The sequence below is a fragment of the Euprymna scolopes genome, chromosome 44, assembly GCF_053919585.1.
Source record: "Euprymna scolopes isolate OS-2025 chromosome 44, ASM5391958v1, whole genome shotgun sequence".
In the NCBI taxonomy this organism is placed as follows: Eukaryota; Metazoa; Mollusca; class Cephalopoda; order Sepiida; family Sepiolidae; genus Euprymna; species Euprymna scolopes.
Genome location: NC_136525.1, coordinates 42,695,807 through 42,715,410, shown reverse-complemented (window position 1 = coordinate 42,715,410; position 19,604 = coordinate 42,695,807). Strand labels below are relative to the sequence as shown.

The 19,604-nt window shown below is 33.5% G+C and overlaps 1 protein-coding gene across 4 annotated transcripts in view; it reads right to left on the bottom strand.

The window, feature by feature from the left end:
* The window catches only part of LOC145268814 (gamma-soluble NSF attachment protein-like), a 69,491-nt gene that overhangs the window by 16,780 nt on the left and 33,107 nt on the right, over positions 1 to 19,604 (bottom strand). For 2 of the 4 annotated variants that reach the window (XM_080124443.1, XM_080124440.1), the window contains 4 exons: positions 16,975 to 16,992; positions 9,536 to 9,676; positions 5,441 to 5,507; positions 2,383 to 2,453 (listed from right to left, as the gene is read on the bottom strand). In XM_080124443.1, coding sequence (XP_079980569.1) covers positions 2,383 to 2,453; positions 5,441 to 5,507; positions 9,536 to 9,676; positions 16,975 to 16,992 — 297 coding nt within the window. The remainder of the gene's footprint in view (positions 1 to 2,382; positions 2,454 to 5,440; positions 5,508 to 9,535; positions 9,677 to 16,974; positions 16,993 to 19,604) is intronic. The other 2 variants (XM_080124444.1, XM_080124442.1) reach the window with 1 other exon arrangement.

Sequence of the window (19,604 nt, the reverse complement as noted above, 5' to 3'; positions counted from 1 at the left end):
AGGTGCGATTGGAGATTGTGCAAGCCTTGCCTCACAAATATATGTGCAGCTATCCTTGCAGGGGGTATCTATTGTCTTTAGAGACTGAAACAAGGTTTTGCCATGTACGCATCGGCAAAGACGTCACCTTTTTTCTTCACCTTCTTTTTTCCTCCTTTGAGTTACAGATTCGAGCCTGCCTTTTTTTTTTAACACCTCTCTCCACCTAGGTTGCCTCCTTTTTTGGGGGGTGGGGGGTGGCTTCCTTACTCGACACACACGGTCAACACCGTGTACGCCCGCTAGTTCTAAATAAATATCATCGTTTCTTTATTTGGGTGCCCGACGTTGCCTTGGTGTTTGGAGGTGTGTGTTGAGCAAAAAGAAAAGAAAGGTTGGTATGTGCAGGTGGGCTCAAACCCGTGACGTGAAGGCGAAAGCCTGACTACAATTTGTCTTCAAGTCCAACGTAAACAAGTTCTTGATGAACCATCCCCTTAAGTAATCCAATTTACAAAATTTCCATTACTTACGATTACTATGCTATAATCCCATTGACTACTGTACATCCATTAACCCTTATCCTCGAGTGGCCTCCGGGCCTTGATAAGTGGTGACTCCTAGGTAAAAAAACATTGAGACAGTTTCAAAGGCCAGCGTGTGTGTGAGATATCATGGGGGCCCCCATTTAACAATGATCACTGAAAAGTTGTGTGCTCTGAATGTCCTCTCCCTCTGCTCCGTTCATGATATCGTCTTAGACATTGGTGATAGTTGAGGGGTTGCACGCATATGTTCACAAATATGAAAAAATAAAACAACTTAAAAAAAAACACAAATTCTAACACTTCTATAAACATCAGTTGCACTCTGGGTGTGTGTGTGACACTATCGACCCTCTTAATGCTAAGGTCCACATTTACGTCTATTGTTGAGGAGGTGTTCATCAGTCGGTAGATCAATTCATTTATTCATCTCTTCCAAGCAACAATCTGCCTTCGACTCTGTCCAAATATGAAAAAATAAAATAAAACTCCAACACTCTGGGTGTGTGTAACACCATCGATCCTTTGAAAAGGTTCACATCTACAACTATTGTCAAGGCTGTGTTCGTCAGTCGGTAGATCAATTCATTTCCCGATATATTCCGAGCCATGATCTGCCTTTAACTGTGTCCACCTCACAACTGACCTCAACTCTGTCCAACTGTCCTTAACTGGACTGTCATAAAACATTGCAAACACTAGACTCTGCAAACTGCTCTCAACCATCACCAAATTTTAATAAGTAGAAAAAAAATAAATTTTAATAACTAAAAATTAAATTTTAAGAAATGAAAAATAATTTTTTTATAAGTAAAGAAATAAATTTTAATAACTAAAAAGTAAATTTTAATAACTAAAAAATAAAATTTAATAAGTAAAAAAATAAATTTTAATAAATAAAAATTAAATTTTAATAACTAAAAAATAATTTTTTATAAGTAAAGAAATAAATTTTGATAATAACTAAAAAATAAAATTTAATAAGTAAAAAAATAAATTTTAATAAATAAATAAATACATTTATTTTTAAAAAATCCTCTCTTTTCTATTACTTTAACACACATGCGTATGACCGATACCTCACACTGAATCGGTCATTTAATACTGCGATCTTTACCAAAATCTGAAGATGTGCAAGACATTACCACCAACATGGCACATAAAAGAAAGCAGAGAAAAAGAATATATATTACCTGAACTTTCTTAAAAAAGATCCTTTTATGGTTTGAAAATTTGAATCTAATTTAATGAATAAATATTTTTTTTTTTAAATCCTGTACTTGCTTGATCTTTTAAACTGTTAAATTTTGCATATATAGGTAGTAGAGGTTAGTGTAATTATGAGAGAAAAGTGTATATTTAAAGTAAAGCTACTAACATTTAAAAAATTTTTCTTAATAATTTAAATTTTTTTAAATATTTTTAAAAGCATTGGTGTTTAAATGTTTATAATACATGTTTTGAACATGTTTAGCTCTCTTCAGATATTATTGAGAAAAAATATTGTAGTTTGGGAAAAAATTTGTAACTCTGAAAAAATATTGTAGTTTGGGGAAAAAAATTGTAACTCTGAAAAAAATATTGTAGTTTGGAAAAAAAAAGTTGATTTTGAAAAAAATATTGTAGTTTGGGGGAAAAAAATTGATTCTGAAAAAATATTGTAGTTTGGAAAAAAAATAGTTTGTGAAAAAAAATTGCAACTCTGAAAAAATATTGTAGCTCTATACTTTTGTTTATATTATAGAATGGAGGAATTCTAAACCTTTCATTACACAAAATTGTATTTCTTGAACATTATGCATCTTCCACCATATTCTCCAGATTGTGCACCAACATACTAAAATATTTTTTTACTTACTTGCGTTGATTAATTAATATTCGAGCAGCTTTACCAATATCCTCAGCAGCGCTGTTTGGCCGATCTTCATTCTGGAATCGGATTAAAAAAAAAGAAAAAAGGAAAGCAATTACAGAAGGAAAGAAAAAAATTATTTATCCTATTATTGTTATTTTTTGGAATCCTTTGAGATGAGGCTTCATAATTTGTGCATTTATTCTTTTGCGGACCTCTTATCCCCATCTTCATAGTTGTTGTTGCTGTTTCACCACGTTTCTGGCCAACTAATCCTCTGGCCTTCTTCAGGCGGTTAACCGCAGCAGGATAGGAATGCTGAGTCTTAACTGTATCCCCAGTAATTACTGCCTTCCATAGTTGTTGTCGTCTCACCACGTTTTTGGCCAACTAAACCTCTGGCTTGTTTTGGGTAGGATTGAAACCACTATCTTAAGACAATGCTCACCTGGAACCGTAGAGATTCAAGACCTCTATTCACTGTGCCACGAGCCCTGAAGACCAGATAATGAGTTGTCCGAAATCCGAAATATGGTGAAACAACAACAATTATGAAGTTGAAGATAACAGTCTGCAAAAAGAATGACTACACAAAGGTTGGTTGGTTGTTTTTGTTTTACATTGTTGAATACTAGTGGCAAGTGAAGTGTCTATACAGGACGACTGGATTGGTTGGTTGTTTTTGTTTTACGGCATATCAACCCTTTTCAGGTTATTTAATGCCGCATCTGGTGATTTTCAAGAACAATTTTTTAATATAGTATATTTGTTTTTTAAGTCGTATTCTATTTAACCCATAGTTGGGACCCTAACAGGTACTATCACTCCGGGTCAGAGTGGACCTGGGAGCAATGGCAATTAAAGGGTGGCTCCACACTCTCTAAGGCCTGCAAGCTGGGGCCCTCACCATCGGATATAGTTTAAGGTCATATCCAGGATCGAGGACTAAAGGACAAAATAAAAGAAGTGAGGTCATTCTTAACAAGGGGAGGGGTATGCCTCTGTTAACTAGTCTGTGCTTTCACCTGATAATTTGATAAACAAAAAAGAAGGTTCTTATTTAATATTCAACCTAATTAAAAAAAAAAAAAAAAATACAGAAAAATCTTTATGGTGAACGTACCCGTCACAGAACGGAAATTACATATTCCAAAAATCATATAAAATCATATCATCGGATATAGTTTAAGGTCATATCCAGGACCACTACACAAAGGAAAAAACATTGAAATGGTTATGTATATCTGTCTTTAGCAGAGTTGCACCTAGCAGAACCATGCCTTACATCAGCGTTGACAATATTGATGTATAGATGTTTTAAATCACCCAGCACAGCCTCCAGATCTCAGAGATTACACTGGCTGAAACGTTGTCTTAATTTTAAACAAATTTTATGAATATTGTAAATACATTTTTTTTATTTTGTCAGTTGGAGAAGTTGGAGAAGTACCAGCATTTTTTTTTTTGTTTTGATGAAACAAAAAAAAAAAAAGTGTAAAAATCTCAACTTTTATTTTTATATTTATAATTTTGTAATGAATTTTAAATATTCCTGAGTCCAACAAGCACACCTCAGGAAAATCAAGACTTGAAATATAGTAATGTCCCATTGCATTTTTATAGTTATAATTTTGTAATGAATTTTCCTGAGTTCAAAAAGGACACCTAAAGAATTATAATAAATGAATTATAATAACTTTTTTTATTCTTGTGATTTATCAGACTATTGTTCTTGATCAGATTAAAAAAAAAAAATGCAATTATTAGGCTTGTTCAAAAATAATGTGTTTTATTTTTATGTATATATATCTGATATAAACGAAATTATTTTTTACCAACCTAATACAAAAAAAACAAAACATTAAAATGATTATGGATATCTATCTTTCCTAGCAGGACCGCTAGAGATGACAGTATTGATGTATAAATATTTTGAATCGCCCAGCAGAGTCTCCAGACTTTGGAGGTTACAGCAGCCGAAACATTATAAGAGTCAAACTCAAGTTAAAATTATTGTCTTAATTTTAAACAAATTTTCTTAATATTGCGAATACATTTTTTTTATTTTGTCAGTTTGCTTTGTCACTATCCGATTTCATTTTTATATTTATCATTTTGCAATAAATTTTCAATATTCCTGAGCACACCTTAAGAAGGTTACATCAGCCAAAAATTTGTGTGTATAACATCCACAATGAGAACAATAGTCCAAATCGATTCTCATCTCAAAAATTTGGAAATAAGAAGGAATTGAAATATAGTAACTTTGTATTACAGTGTAAATGGAAATGCTCTGATATTATTGTAGCTCTTTTGTTAAAACTGCAAAAGTACTTATCTAAGCTAGCATGAACACCTGGCAAAGCCCGGTCATAAAGTATGCTTAAATATTATATTTTAATTCTTGCAGATTTTGTATATACTATTATAAAGTTAATGTTCTATCGATTTTTATATATTATTAAATTGTGATTTAAAAAAAAAATATATATATATATTCATATAATTTGGGTGCATCACCTTTAATCGAAACTGAAATAAAAAGTTATGAAAAAAGTATATGTGTATACATATAATTTGAGTTTCTTCAGCTATAATCGAAACCAAAACTAAAACATGAAGAATTCTTGGTAAAATTATTTATAAAAAAAATAGATGACTTAAGTGCCATCAGCTATAATCGAAACCAAAACCAAAACTTATGAAGAATTCTTGGTAAAATTATTTGTAAAAAAAAAATAGTGCCATCAGCTATAATTGAAACCGAAACCAAAATTTATGAAGAATTCTTGGTAAAATTAGTTATGACAAGAAATGAAAGTACATAACAATTAAACGACCCGAATGTAAGCGTGGCACAAAATAACACACACACTATCATATTTATAGATTTATAGATCTTCATCTTGAAAATTTAAAAACATAATTCAATCTGTTTGGTCTGTAACTCGCAATCGGAGTCATTCAGGCTGATATGGATCCCCGGTTGGAAAAGTATCAGCATTTTTTTTTCATTTGGATAAAAAAAAAAAAAAAGAAGAAAGTGTATAAAATTTCAACTCACATCTGCAATGGCGCTGGCCTTTTTGTATAGATTTACAGCCTTCATTGGTTCGTCTTTGTCGACCATTCTGTAAAGAGTCGAAACATAAATCCCAATTATTCATACATTAAGCCCTTTTGGGGATCATCTCGTGTTGTTGAATATGTCACCCCCTACAAGAGAAGGTCTAATATCTCATACATCACAATTAAACAAAATATATTTTTTATCGAATACTAACCGAAAATAATAACAGCATAATTAAATCATCAACTATATCCTCCTGTGACTGAGGCACTTCATCGATAATCATCCCTAGAGTGTGTGTGTGTGGGGGGGGGGAATTAAAGTCTTACAACAACAAAAGAAAAGAGAATATTCGGAATTTGGAGAAGAATGATTTATTAAGCTGTTGACATTGCCTTCTTTTCTGCTAGTGGCAGAAAGAGAGAGAGGAAGAATATTCTGAAGCGATGAACATCTAGGCTCCTTTTGATTCTCACATCATTTCTTTACATATGCTTTCCCACAAACTACTTCTCTCTCTCACACTCTCTTCGAGCCATGTGATGTCACATGTTTCCGGCAACAGCAGATCTTTTGAATTTTTGAAACAGGATTGGTTGGTTGGTTGTTTTTGTTTCACGACATATCAACCTTTTTCAAGTTATTTAATGCCAAATCTAGTTATTTTGAGGAACGATTTTTAATGGAGTATATCTTTTTTAAGTCAGGTTCTATTTAACCCATAGTTGGGACCCTAACAGGTACTACCACTTCGGGTCAGAGTGGACCTGGGAGCAATGGCAATTAAAGGGTGGCTCCAAGGTCCGCAAGGTGGGGCCTCACCATCGGATATAGTTTTAGGTCATATCCAGGACCTTTGAAACAGGAAGACGCCTTATAGTCAGTGGTCAGTTTTCAAACAGTTATGGGAATGGCCGAGAAAGTGAGTCATTTCCACATATGGTCACTCTGATTGGTTGTTTGGTTTGGTTGTTTTGTTTTATGGCATATCAACCCTTTTCGGGTTATTTCATGCCAAATCCAGTTATTTTGGAAATAGTATTCATGTTGCATCCAGTTATTTTGTAGGTTTTTATTCTTCAAACTCTTTGTATCTTCAATCGCTAGTTTGTAGTGTTTGGTTTGGTTGTTTTATAGTGGATTTTATCGTTTTTATTGCCTGTCCTGCAGAACATGAATGAGTTTTGCAATGGGTTGGTTGGTTGTTTTTGTTTTACGGCATATCCATATCAACCCTTTTCAGGTTATTTAATGCCGAATCCGGTGATTTTGAAGAAAATTTTTTTAATAGAATATATTTGTTTTTTGCAAGTCAGTTTCTATTTAATCCATAGTTGGGACCCTAACAGGTACTACTACTCCGGGTCAGAGTGGACCTGGGAGCAATGGCAATTAAAGGGTGGCTCCACACTCTCCAGAGCCCGCAAGTTGGAGCCTCACCATCGGATATAGTTTAAGGTCATATCCAGGACCTTTGCAATGGGAGAGAGAAAAATGGTTACAGTATTAATGTTTGGCACATTTTAAGTTAGGAAACCAGTCAGGAAGTGAGAGAGACAGAAAAAGAGATGGGAAATGGGAAGAGGGGAAAAGGTGGGTTGTTGTTTTTGTCAGAACATAATTAAGCTTTGCAAAAAAAGGAAGCAGAAAAACAAAAAGTATCAATGTTAGGTGCATTTCGTCTCAGGAAGTCAATATCTTCAGACAGCCTGATCTGTGGTCACTCTGAGACAAATAAATTAAAGAAATAAAAACCAAATGAAAGGATATGGGATTCTTGATAGTTCAGTGATTGGAATTTTGGGCTTCTCTTGCAGCTCATCTTCCTCCTCTTCGTTCGTCGCAGAGTTCATTTTGCTTTCACTACCAGATACAGGAGTAACTTCATCACAGACTTCATTTTGTTACTCAAAAGTTTCGAATTCTTTGTGTTTGGACCATTCCATCAGAATCTTTGGAAGCAGCAGCATCATCAAAGTTTTAAGAAGGCTCGTCAGCAACTTCAAGTTTTCCGTCTTTATCTTCATAGATATTTGGTCAGCTAAATTTTCAGTGGCTAGATTCTCACCATCATCATCATCATCATCATCATCAGATTCTTCAACTTTTGAAAATTTTTGTTCTTCTGTTCTACAAGACTCAGGGGGCAGCGTGTCATCTTGCATCTTCTCAAGACTATTATCATCATCTTCAAGTACAAATTTGTAAACATCCTCACTCACTTCTTGATAAATATTTACAAAAGCCGAAATGATCATAAGAATCCGATGCCTCCATTCAGTCTCAAAAGACAAAGGATACCTCCTGTAGGGGCAGCTGTGCATATAATTGTGAGGCAAGGGTTGCGCAATCCCAACCACACCTCTCCTGAATCAGCACTGCTTGATTCCAGTGACTGGAAACAATGCCGAGATAAGCGGAGAGCACACACAGTACCTGGAAGTCCCAAATAGACACCCATCTGGTACTGTCCAGGCTCATCATTGCTTAACTTCAGTGATTGGACAGGAACCGATGGGTCAAACGTGATTATGGCGTATTCATTCATAAAAATCAATGTTCTCATAAGTAGTAGTCTGATTTGTAATTAAAATTCCAAAATGAGCATACTCCAAATCTGTAGAAAAATCCAATTCACAAGTGATCGAGGAAAAAAAAAGATTATTTCAGAGCGTTAAAGTTTTTTTTTTTCAATTAGAGATGGAGCAACCAGTGTAATACTGCTTCCATCACCAGCGAAAAATTTGTAATGACAGAAAAAGAATACTTTCAAAGATTCAACAAAAATGAAGAAAGGTTGGTCATCGTGACCCAGACAGATTAATTTATTTGGTACTTGTAGTGTAATAAAAAAAAATGTAAAAAATGAAAATATTGAAAAAAAGTTATACTGTACGCATCAGTTATGGAATGAAGTTCTTCGAAAACAAAAAAAAAATTTCACTTAAGTTGATCGAATACTGAAAAAGCAATTTGTTATGATACAGATCTAAAGCCAGGTTTTGATTTTTAAGAAGAAAAGCTATGATTTAACATGGGGAGGGGGGGGCACTTTAGACTGAGTTATCTCCCCATGGCGTGTTGTAACGATACAAACATGGCTACCTTCGGTGTGCTGTCATAAAAACGTGTTTTTCCGCTGTACAAAAAAAAAAAAAGAAAAAAAAAAAAAGAAATTACTAGATCGAATGAAGTGAAATATTTTTCTGAGAACTTCATTCCATAACTGATACGTACAATATAACTTTTTTTTTTTTTTTTTGATATTTTCATTTTTTAATGTCTTGATTAAACTGTATATGTACCATTTATTTTTTTTCATTTCCAATGAACCCTTTATACTTTTTTTGCATATATAACTATTTTTTATATAATGCTATTTCAATTTATGCCAGTATCAGCAAATTCATAGCTTCGCTATAATAATCATTTGCTAATATCTTTCCTCTGATAAAAAGGATGTATTCAGACAAGCTTTTTAATCCTTTGGCTTTTGACGAAAATTTGGCTGCAAAGGGGTCAAACTTCAAAAGATTTGACATTTGCAGTCTCTAGCAAACTATTCAGCCAATTTGGGGTCTAAACATTTGAAATTTTACATAAAGGGTATTCAGACATGTAGCAAGCTTTTTTTAATCAGTTTGTGGGCGAAAATTTAGCTGCCAAGAGGTCAAAGTTGAAAGAGTTGGCCTTTGCAGCCTCTACCAAACTCCTCTGCCAATTTTGGGTCTTAACATTTGAAATTTTAGATGTAGGTTACCTGGAAATCAGTCATATTTTTTAATATATATATATATATATATATATATATATATATATACATATGCACATAAAGTTATGAACAAAGCCGGGCTGAACTGCTATATATATATATATATAAGTTCTGACGACCACATGAAAATGTTTTAACATTGACTGATCTGCATAAACTCCTCACAATGTTTATATCATTTTTTTTATTTATATAAGCTTTACACGTAGATATATATAGCTACAGTATATTTATATTACATATGTAATATTTTTTTTTTTTATAACTGTTTTTCAAATGTTTACGTAAGTTTTAGTTAACTAGTTTCCTATACTTACTTGGCACCCTTCTCCAAAACGAGACGTGCCGAATCCGGTGTGCCGTGTTCCATAAACATGGCTGCCGCTTTCTCCATTAAATCAGCAGCTTGTTCAAAATTCTTCGTTTCCTTACAAAGTAGCGCCACCTGTTCATAGTTCCTGGAAACAAAGGGAGATAATAATAATCATACAAAGAAATTGAAAGTTCATTCGCAAAGTCTAACTAAGAAAACTAAAACAAGACAACAAATTGACGAGATGTTAACTGCGAAAACAACAAAGAAAGAACGAGAGACACCCACAAAAAGATGGATGTCTTGCAGTAATTATTCGTGAGGAACTGAAAATACAGAAAATTTGTGCAAAGTTTATCTCAAGGTCGCTCAGAAAGAAAGATGATATCATGACCAAAATGGGCATCAAGACAGTTCTTCACCCTCCCTATAATCCAGACCTTGTTTCCTGTGACTTTTGGTTATTTCCTAAGCTCAAGTAAACATTAGAGGCTGTCGTTAGGAGACAATTGAGGAGACGAAAGGAGCCGTTTTCTTATTTTATTGATATTCTATATAAGCTCCAAAGCAATTTGTTGAGCTTTGCATTATCCTGATAAGTTTCCTTTTAAAGAATCGATTTTATTCTTTTAAGTACCCCATATATCTATAAAAATGAAAATGTTTATGTGCGTGTATGTGTGTGTGTGTGTGTGTGTACATTTCCCTACCAAACTACTCTGTCAATTTTCAGTCTACAGACTCGAGATTTGACATAAGGGGTATTGAGATTTGGTAAAATCTTTTTAATCAGTTTTCGGCCGTCAAGGAGTCAAAGTTCAATGATTTGACCTTTGAAAACTCTACCAAACTCCTCCGCCAATTTTGGGTCTAAACACTTGAAATTTTAGATGTAGGTTACTTGGACATGGATCAAACTTTTTAATTTGATTTGAGCCCAAAACAATAAATGTTAAGGAGTCAAAATTGGAGCCAAAGTTTTTAAAAAATTGACCTCTGCGGTCTCTACCAAATTACTCATTAACACGTTCACACAAGAGGATTTCCGTGAGGCCTTCTAAAAGTTGTTGGAACGATACAATACATGCATTGCAGCCAGAGGAGATTACTTCAAAGTGGTTGTTGGTTGTTTTTGTTTTACGACATATCAACCCTTTTCGGGTTATTTAATGCCGAATCCAAAGATTTTGAAGAAAAATTTTTTTAATAGAATATATTTGTTGTTTTCAAGTTGGTTTCTATTTAACCCATAGTTGGAACACTAACAGGTACTACCACTCTGGGTCAGAGTGGACCTGGGAGCAATGGTAATTAAAGGGTGGCTCCACACTCCCCAAAGCCCACAAGCCGGGGCCTCACCACAGGATATAGTTTAAGGTCATATCCAGGACCCCCATTGAGGGACTTTTACCCTCTGCAGAGGGGCAGTCGGTGTATTCTAATGCCCCACCGACAGGGCAACTTCAAAGTGGACTAGGGTTTCATGTGTGTAGTATCAATAAAATTGCCTATGCGAAAAATGTCTGGAAACTTATTTAAAGCACCTCGTATATATGTGTGTGTGTGTATTTTACAATATCTATTAATATTTAATACCTATTGTTAAAATTTCACAAAAATTTGGAAGTATCTAAATTTTGATGAAGTGTTACATAGGGGTTATATTAAGAGAAGGACTCCCACTCTGCCTTGGTTTAATGATAAATTATCTATATATTAATACGATAGGATGTTATTTTCTGTGTCACATTTACATCGAGTCGTTTAATTGTTATGTACTTCCATTTCTTGTAATAAATAATTTTACCAAGAATTCTTCATAAGTTTTGGTTTCGATGTTAACTGATGGCACTTAAATCATCTATTTTTTTTATAAATAATCTTATCAAGAATTCTTCATACTGTTTCAGTTTCGATTATGGCTGAAGGAACTCAAGTTATATATATATATATATATATATATATATATATATATATATATATATATATGTACATATATTTTTTTCAAAAGTTTTTATTTCGGTTTCGATTCAAGTTAATGCACCCAAGTCATATGGATATATTTTTTTTATTTTTGAAATCGCAACTTTATAATATATAAAAATCGATAGAACATTAACTCTATGATAATATATATGAAATCTGCAAGAATTAAAATATCATATTTAAGTGTACTTTACGACCGGGCTTTGCCGGGCGTTCGTGCTAGCTTAGATAAATACGTTTGCAGTTTTAACAAAAAAGCTACAATAATATCAGTGTCTCCATTTACACTGAACATCTACAGAATGCCAACATCAATATATTACAACGAATGAGTCCTCTGTGGAATTTCCACAGGTCCCACTAATACAAATTATAACATTACCCTTTATTTACACTTAGAAGCTGTGTTCCAAAATTCATAATGATCAGTTAATTAGTTTAGGAATTAATCTTATGCATAACTTTATCTATATGATATTTTTCAACTTTCATTCTTAATTTTTTTTTTTTTTTATGGAAATCACTCCAGAGAAGGCATGAAGCCACTTGATGTAAGGAACTTGAAAAAAAAAAAAATGATAAGTGTTGGAGAGAATAGAAAACAGCAATTTTTTCCTTTTTGTCGGAAACATCACTCCTGGAATGTGAGGACTGAAGGACAAAATATCCCCTTTCTATTCTCCTTAAATTATAACGTGGGATCAAGCTAATAAGGAACCCTAAAGACTCAGACCCGAAATAAAATGATCGTATTTTCTCCATTCTTTTCCTTTACATTTTTATAATTTTCCATCACTTTCTCATTTTTTTTATAACTGAAAATCCGATATGTTTCTCTAATCGCTCCGTTTTGAAAATATGATAATGTTGTTGTTTGTTTTCCTTTTTCTTTTAGTTATCCGCAGCATTTTCAAACAATGAAAAAAAAAAAAAAAAAAAAAAAAAAAAAAAAACATGTCTGATTTACAAGAGTTTAACTTTTCCAACTGAAAAACCGATGCGTTCCGGTAACATTGTTTGGTTTAATGATTATGAAACTAATTTAATACAAAGCTGAAATATTTGAATTGCACAAATACACATGTACTAAAACCACAAGTACGCAGATTCCATGAACAAAGTTTCTTTCCTAGAACTGCCTGTGGAACATTGTTCCATTGTTCTACTTCCCAGCGAATTACAATATGGTAGCCTTCAAGTCCAATGTAAACAAATTTTTGTTGTGTCATCCCCTTAAATAATCCAAAGTCTCCCCAATCTACACTATTAGCAATTACTAAACTACCACCTTACATTCATTAACCCATATCCTCAAGTAGCCTTCGGGCCTTGATAAGTGGTGACTAAAAAACAACAAAAAACATTTAAAAGTAAAATTGAAACAATATGATTAAACTAAAAGCTACTGTACATTATTATACGAGATGCAGACGATGAGTATACGGACAACGGACGATATTTATTTACAAAATTCCACTGCTAATAATAAGTATATTTTTTTCTTTTACTTTCCTTGTCAGTTTTGTCTTCATTAAGACAGGAAGCATAGTGTCAGAACAGATACTACATTTTGCTCCTAGCCAAGAAGTGTGCGAGAGTGAGGTAACCAAGTTACGGATACGTTTCTGAATCTTATCAAGGACCCTCAAATGGGACAAAGATTCACCAAAAAAAAACAGCAGAAAGAGACTTCCATAAGCCTGTAGTACTTACAAAGAAGTTACTGAAACAGGAAGCTGTATTATAACAAAGTATAAAAGACAGTGAGTTGGTGGAGACCACTAGACCAACAAATCAAATGAGCTTGAACAAAGGAAGCAGAGAACAGACCAGACAATTCTAAAGAACACATATCATAAAAGTTACTGGAATAGGTAATTGTATTACAATGAGATATCAAAACAGCAAATTTTGTCCAATCAAATTATCATAAAAACAGGAGATGCCTATTGGCGTTAGTCTTAAAAAGACCAAGGATTTAAGTGGTAGGAACACAGTTAGCAAGAGAGAAACTTCCACAAGCCTGCAGTTCTTGGAAAGTAGCTACTGGAATAAGAAGCTGTATAACAATGAGGGATTAAAACAGCGAATTGATGGAGACCACTAAACCAATGAGTCAAACGAGCTGGCACAAAGGAAGAAGGGAATAGATCAGATGATATTGAAGAGCACATGCCATAATAGTATTTGTAGAAAAGACTGAGACTAGCAACATCATGTCTATGAAGCGAGAGATTAAAGTGAAGAAGAAATGGTAGGGCCAATCAAATTACAGATACATTTCTGCAATTTATCAAGAATTGAGGCAGAGATTCACTAGGTGTGTCAGAAACTTTGTGAAAAATATTGAATAATTCGATCCCCCTGTCTTTCTAAGCTTATAACTACTCAAAAAATGTAATTCAAACCCTAATTTTTTTTTCAATTAAAGGAGCAAGGACCAAGGTTTCATTTAAAAAAAAAACAAAAAAACAAAACAAACAAACAACGTTGTTTAAAAAAAAAAAAGGTTTTAAACTTTGAACTTTACAGGTAAATTTCTAAAAAACACTACTTTTTTTGTTTTAAATTTGAATATATTATTTATTGATCTTTTATCTTCAATTTGTGATATATAAGACTTTGGTGAGTAAATAACTATTTACTTTTTTTTAATAGACATTTCAAAATGAGGGGGGGGGGCGTGAATTGAAAAAAAAAAAAACGTTTGTCTAAAATATTATATTCGGTTTATTGGAAAGAGCATAAAATTTCACATTGACCTTGAAAATATCGTAAAAATAGAATCAATAGAAAAATTTTCATAGATTTTTAAAGTTTAAAAATTGAAAAATACTGACTAAAATATGATATAAAAAGTTTTAAAAAGTTGTGAAGCGAGCGACCGCTTCTCTGAAAAAAGCCTTTTGTCGATATACAGAAAAAAAACGAACACACATACATACATACATTTTCACTTTTATATTTATAGATTATTATTAACTGAATATGTTTATTATTAATCGTTTTCTTTTATGGTTTCTGTTTCGGGTCTGTGTGTTTATCAATGTTCTTACATATACGTGTGGGTGTGTGTGTTCTTATGTGCAGTTCTCTGTTATATGTGTGTGTGGGTGGGTGTTTGCTATTCTTCTACAGTTTTTCACTTGCCTTGGGATTTCCGAGACGTGTATGTGCAACAATATAATGCGAACATACCTGATTTGCCTTGGCCAGCGAATGACATCTTCTTGGTCGCTGGCCTTCTACCTTGCTGGGGAGTGGATGCTGCAGACAGATTCATCAATGAACAACAAGATTGAATTTGAAGCTTCAATCTTTTTATTCAAGGCAAGCCTAACATCTCGGACCCTGGTTGTTGGGAGAGACACGAAATCGCCCGTCTGCTTCCTCTGCTGCCCAAAACCAACTCTACCTATGTGGTCGTCAACCGGAAGGCCTATGACCACAATCCCGTGTCACTCCTTAATTTCTGGTACATCTAATCTAGGTCATTCAAGGTGACTTGGGTTTGATGCCTGTCAAACCTAACCTTTCTGACCCTGCTAAATCCCTGATGGGAAATCAAAATATGCTTATATAACTTTCTATTTCTAAAACTACCTATATAGCAATTAAGCTGGGATTCCCAATACTACATCCGTACATGCTCTGATAGTAGATTTGTAGAAATGGAGAATAGCTTCATGTGTGAGAAAATGTTTATAACGATACAGAGAACCGACTTTACATCTTCCCTCTGTTTAACTGCATCTCGCCTTTATAAACGGGTCGGTTGCAAAAATAGGAAAGGTAAGGGTTCGATCGAATTTCAGATACATTTCTGCACTATAACCCTAAAATGGAACAAAAATATAACAATAGTACTCTATATCAGTGTATGGCACAATTACGTTGACACACCGGTTCTTGCCAGATTACCGAAGTTAAGCAACACTGAGCCTGGCCAATATCAGATGGGTGACCATTTGAGAAGACGAGGCACTGTATGTACCTTCTGGGAAGGTTGGGCATGGGGCCAGCACCCTCACCCTGTAAAAAGAACTCCTCGCTACAAAAACATCTACAAAAAAGTTGTAGATGCCCTATGCCCCTCCTGGATGGACTCTATATCAGTAGAACACTTAATACCACATAATATAAGATCTCTCTAATAATAATAATAATGGCATTCATCACTGGTAGCTTTTGATATGAATATGGCATAATTATGTTGAGAAACTGGTTCTCATTAGATCACCAAAGTTAAGCAATGCTGAGCCTGGCCAGTACTAGAGGAAAACATGTATTAACCTTAGTCTTGAAAAGATTAAGTCTATATCTAGGAGGGAAACAGTCAGCATGAAGAAAGTTAAATAAACTTGCAGTTTTTAGAAAGAAGCCACTGAAACAGGAAGTTGTATTATATCAAAGTATAAAAAACAGTGAGTTGCTGGAGACCACTAGACCAACAAATCAAACGAGCTTGAACAAAGGAAGCAGAGAATAAATCAGACAATTCTGAAAAGCACATATCACATAAAAACAACTATAATAGGAAATTTTATTACGACGAGATATCAAAACAGCTAATTTTGGCAAATCAAATTATGACAAAGACAGGGGATGCCTATTGGCCTTAGTTTTGAAAGTTCTTAGAAGTGATTGGAATTGGCAGCTGCATTATAACAAAGTACAAAAATGACAGGATTTGAATTACACTGCAAACTCGTGTAGTGTTCAATCTCGGCTACAGCCACGCTGGACTGGATAAAAACAGTGAGTTGGTAGAGACCAGATCAAACCAGCTTGTAGCAGTGAATAGATCGGACAATTCTGAAAAACACCTGCCATAAAGGTTATTGGAATAGGAAATTGTATTACAATAGGATATCAAAACAGGAAATTTTGGCCAATCAAATTATCACACAGGCAGCAGATGCCTATTGACGTTAGTCTTGAAAAGACCAAGGATTTAAGTGGGAAGAAAACAATCAGCAAGAAAAGAGTTCTATAAGCCTGCAGTTCTTAGAAAGAAGTGATTGGAATTGGAAGCTGTATTATAACAAAGTATAAAAATAGTGAGTTGTTGGAGACCACTAGACCAACAGATCAAATGAGCTTGTACAAAGGAAGCAGAGAGTAGATCAGACAATTCTGAAGAACACGTGCCATAAAAGTTACTGGAATAGGAATATCGTATTACAATGAAGTATCATGCAGCAAATTGGGATTGATCAAGTTACTGATACGTTTCTGCAGGTTGATCAAGCAAGATCGTCAAAGTTATGAAGACAAACAGACCGGTTTAAATAATAATAACAAAAAAAAAAAAAAAGAAAACATCAACATCATTTTATTTTATCTTGGAAAATACTTTTGCAAACAAATATCGTCCGTTTACTACATGTACAATGTACAAATGGACAACAGCAAAAAAATAAAAAATAAATAAAAAATGAAAAAAAAAAAACTTACTTTCCTGCAAAGTATTTACTAGAAAAGGTTAAGGAATTTAATAATCAAAGTAAAATGTAATCAATGTTTGTTCGTATTTGGAGGCGTGAGAAATTTTTGGATGGGTTTCATTATCTTGGTTGTTATCATCACCACAACGTGTCGAATGTTTTGCCATTTGGCCTCTTTCAGGTGCCTCGGACTCAGGAATCATCATGGAATTTTGAAAAGGAGGAATTGGCAAGAAACAGCGCACATGCTAGGAAGAAATCTTTATCTACTCAATGGGTCAAGTATTGAATATAATGTAGAAGCACCTAGTAATACAATATGAGAGTCCCCTAATAATATATTATTGGAACCCTATAAAATACAATATAAGAGTCCCTAATAATATAGAACCTTTATTAATATGGGAGACCCTAATATAATATAGAGACGCTTTAAAATATAAGAGTCCCTAATAATATAGAAACCCCTTATAATACAATATGGGAGTCCCTAATAATATAATATACGAACCCTTAATAATACAATTTGAGAGCTCCTAATAATATAATATAGGAACCCTTTATAATACAATATGAGAGCCCCTAATAATATAATACAGGAACCCTTTATAATACAATATGAGAGCCCCTAATAATATAAAATAGAAACCCTTCATAATACACTATAAGACCCCTAATAATATAGGAACCCTTTATAATACAATATGAAAGGGCCCAATAATACAATATAGGAACCCTTTATAATACAATATGAGAGACCCTAATAATTTAATATAGGGACCCTTTATAATATAATATGGGAGCCCCTAATAATATAATATAGGAAACCATAATAATACAATATGAGAGCCCCTAATAAGATAGGAATCCTTTATAATACAATATGAGAGTCCCTAATAATATAATATAGGAACCCTTTATAATCCAATATCAATATGAGAGTCCCTAATAATATAATATAGGAACCCTTAATAATAAAATAAGAGAGCCCCTAATAATATAATATAGGAACCCTTAATAATACAATATGAGACCCCCTAATAATATAATATAGGGACCCTTTATAATACAATATGAGAGCCCCTTTTAATATAATATAGGAACCCTTTATAATACAATATGAGAGCCCCTTTTAATATAATATAGGAACCCTTTATAATACAATATGAGAGCCCCTAATATAGGAACCTTTAATAGTATAAAAGCCACCATTCGCCCATGCATGGAGTATTGTTGCCACTTCTAGGCTGGAGTACTAGCCTCTCTCGATTAGAGTTGAAAAAAAAAGGGTAATGCTGGAATGAAAGTGTATATAAATTCTTTTTTAGTATGAAAATTAATTTGTGAAACAGTGTACCTTTTGTACATATTAAATTGTGAACAGACAAACAAGAATACGATTTTACTATAATAGATGACACCAGTGGATTGTTTAAATACACACTTAGTGAGAAGGACATGCGTACTTGACTTTGCACAAACTATCAATTCTTGACGATATTGCTGATAAACATGCACGTAAGTCATTTTCTGGAGCAAGTCTCGATCTGTATTCATTTTTCAAATTGTTTAGGACCTCCTATCTTGTCCTTACGGCACAATCACGTTGACACACCGGTTCTCGCCAGATCACTGAAGTTAAGCAACATTGAGCCTGGCCAGTACCAGATGGGTGACCATTTGGGATGCACCGCGAGGTAAAATACCAGGTTGGGAAACTGGCGTGGTCTATCCTTCTTTCGAGGGTAGATGGGACTCTCTTAAACTGTAGTATGGCACCCCTTCTAGTGATAGCATCAAAATAAGAAATACCCTTGATAGCCCTGGCGAAGCATCAAGTATTCAGCTACCAACAAGATATGAATTATATTACAAACTCGTGTAGTGAGTTTAATCTCGGCTGTGGCCGTGCTGGCTGGATGGATAGATCTTGTCCTTTTGGACCCCTGCAGTTTGCGAACCCAAGTTTGAAAATCCCTGCCCTAGGGAATGCATTCTAAATTCCATGATGTTTCCCGAATTTGAAGAATCCCAGATGGTAAACAGGAGAAGTGCTGTGATAACAATAACAAAGTCTCAAAATTAGAAATAATAATGATGCAATCAACGTTTTCAGGTTATAATCAGTTAACATATTTCCTAACTTCCGGTGTAGTGCTACCGGAAGCAGTGACCAAGGCCAATCAGTTTCTTAACCGTTTTCTCTCACGCCTATATCTCCCCTGTGTATATACTCTATTTTTATTATGTTTTTCCAATTTTTCTTTTTTATTCAATAATCATTGAAAAGTTTTTTTGGTCTTATTTTAATTAAGAATCATTGAAATTTGTTTTATATATATATATATATATATATATATATATATATATATATATATATATATATATATATATATATATTAAGAATTATTGAAAACACTTCAAAAAATTATTTAAAACTATTTTGGGAATATTATGTATTGGATACTGTTTTTTTTATAATGCTTGAAATTTTGTTATCATTGATTTCAATAATTTTATTTTCATATTTTCATAAACATATATTTATTATATAAATCCAAATAAAAACTTACTTTTAAAATTTAAAAAAAAAATTATTTTCATAGTTTCATAAACATATTTCTTATAAAATTTCAAATA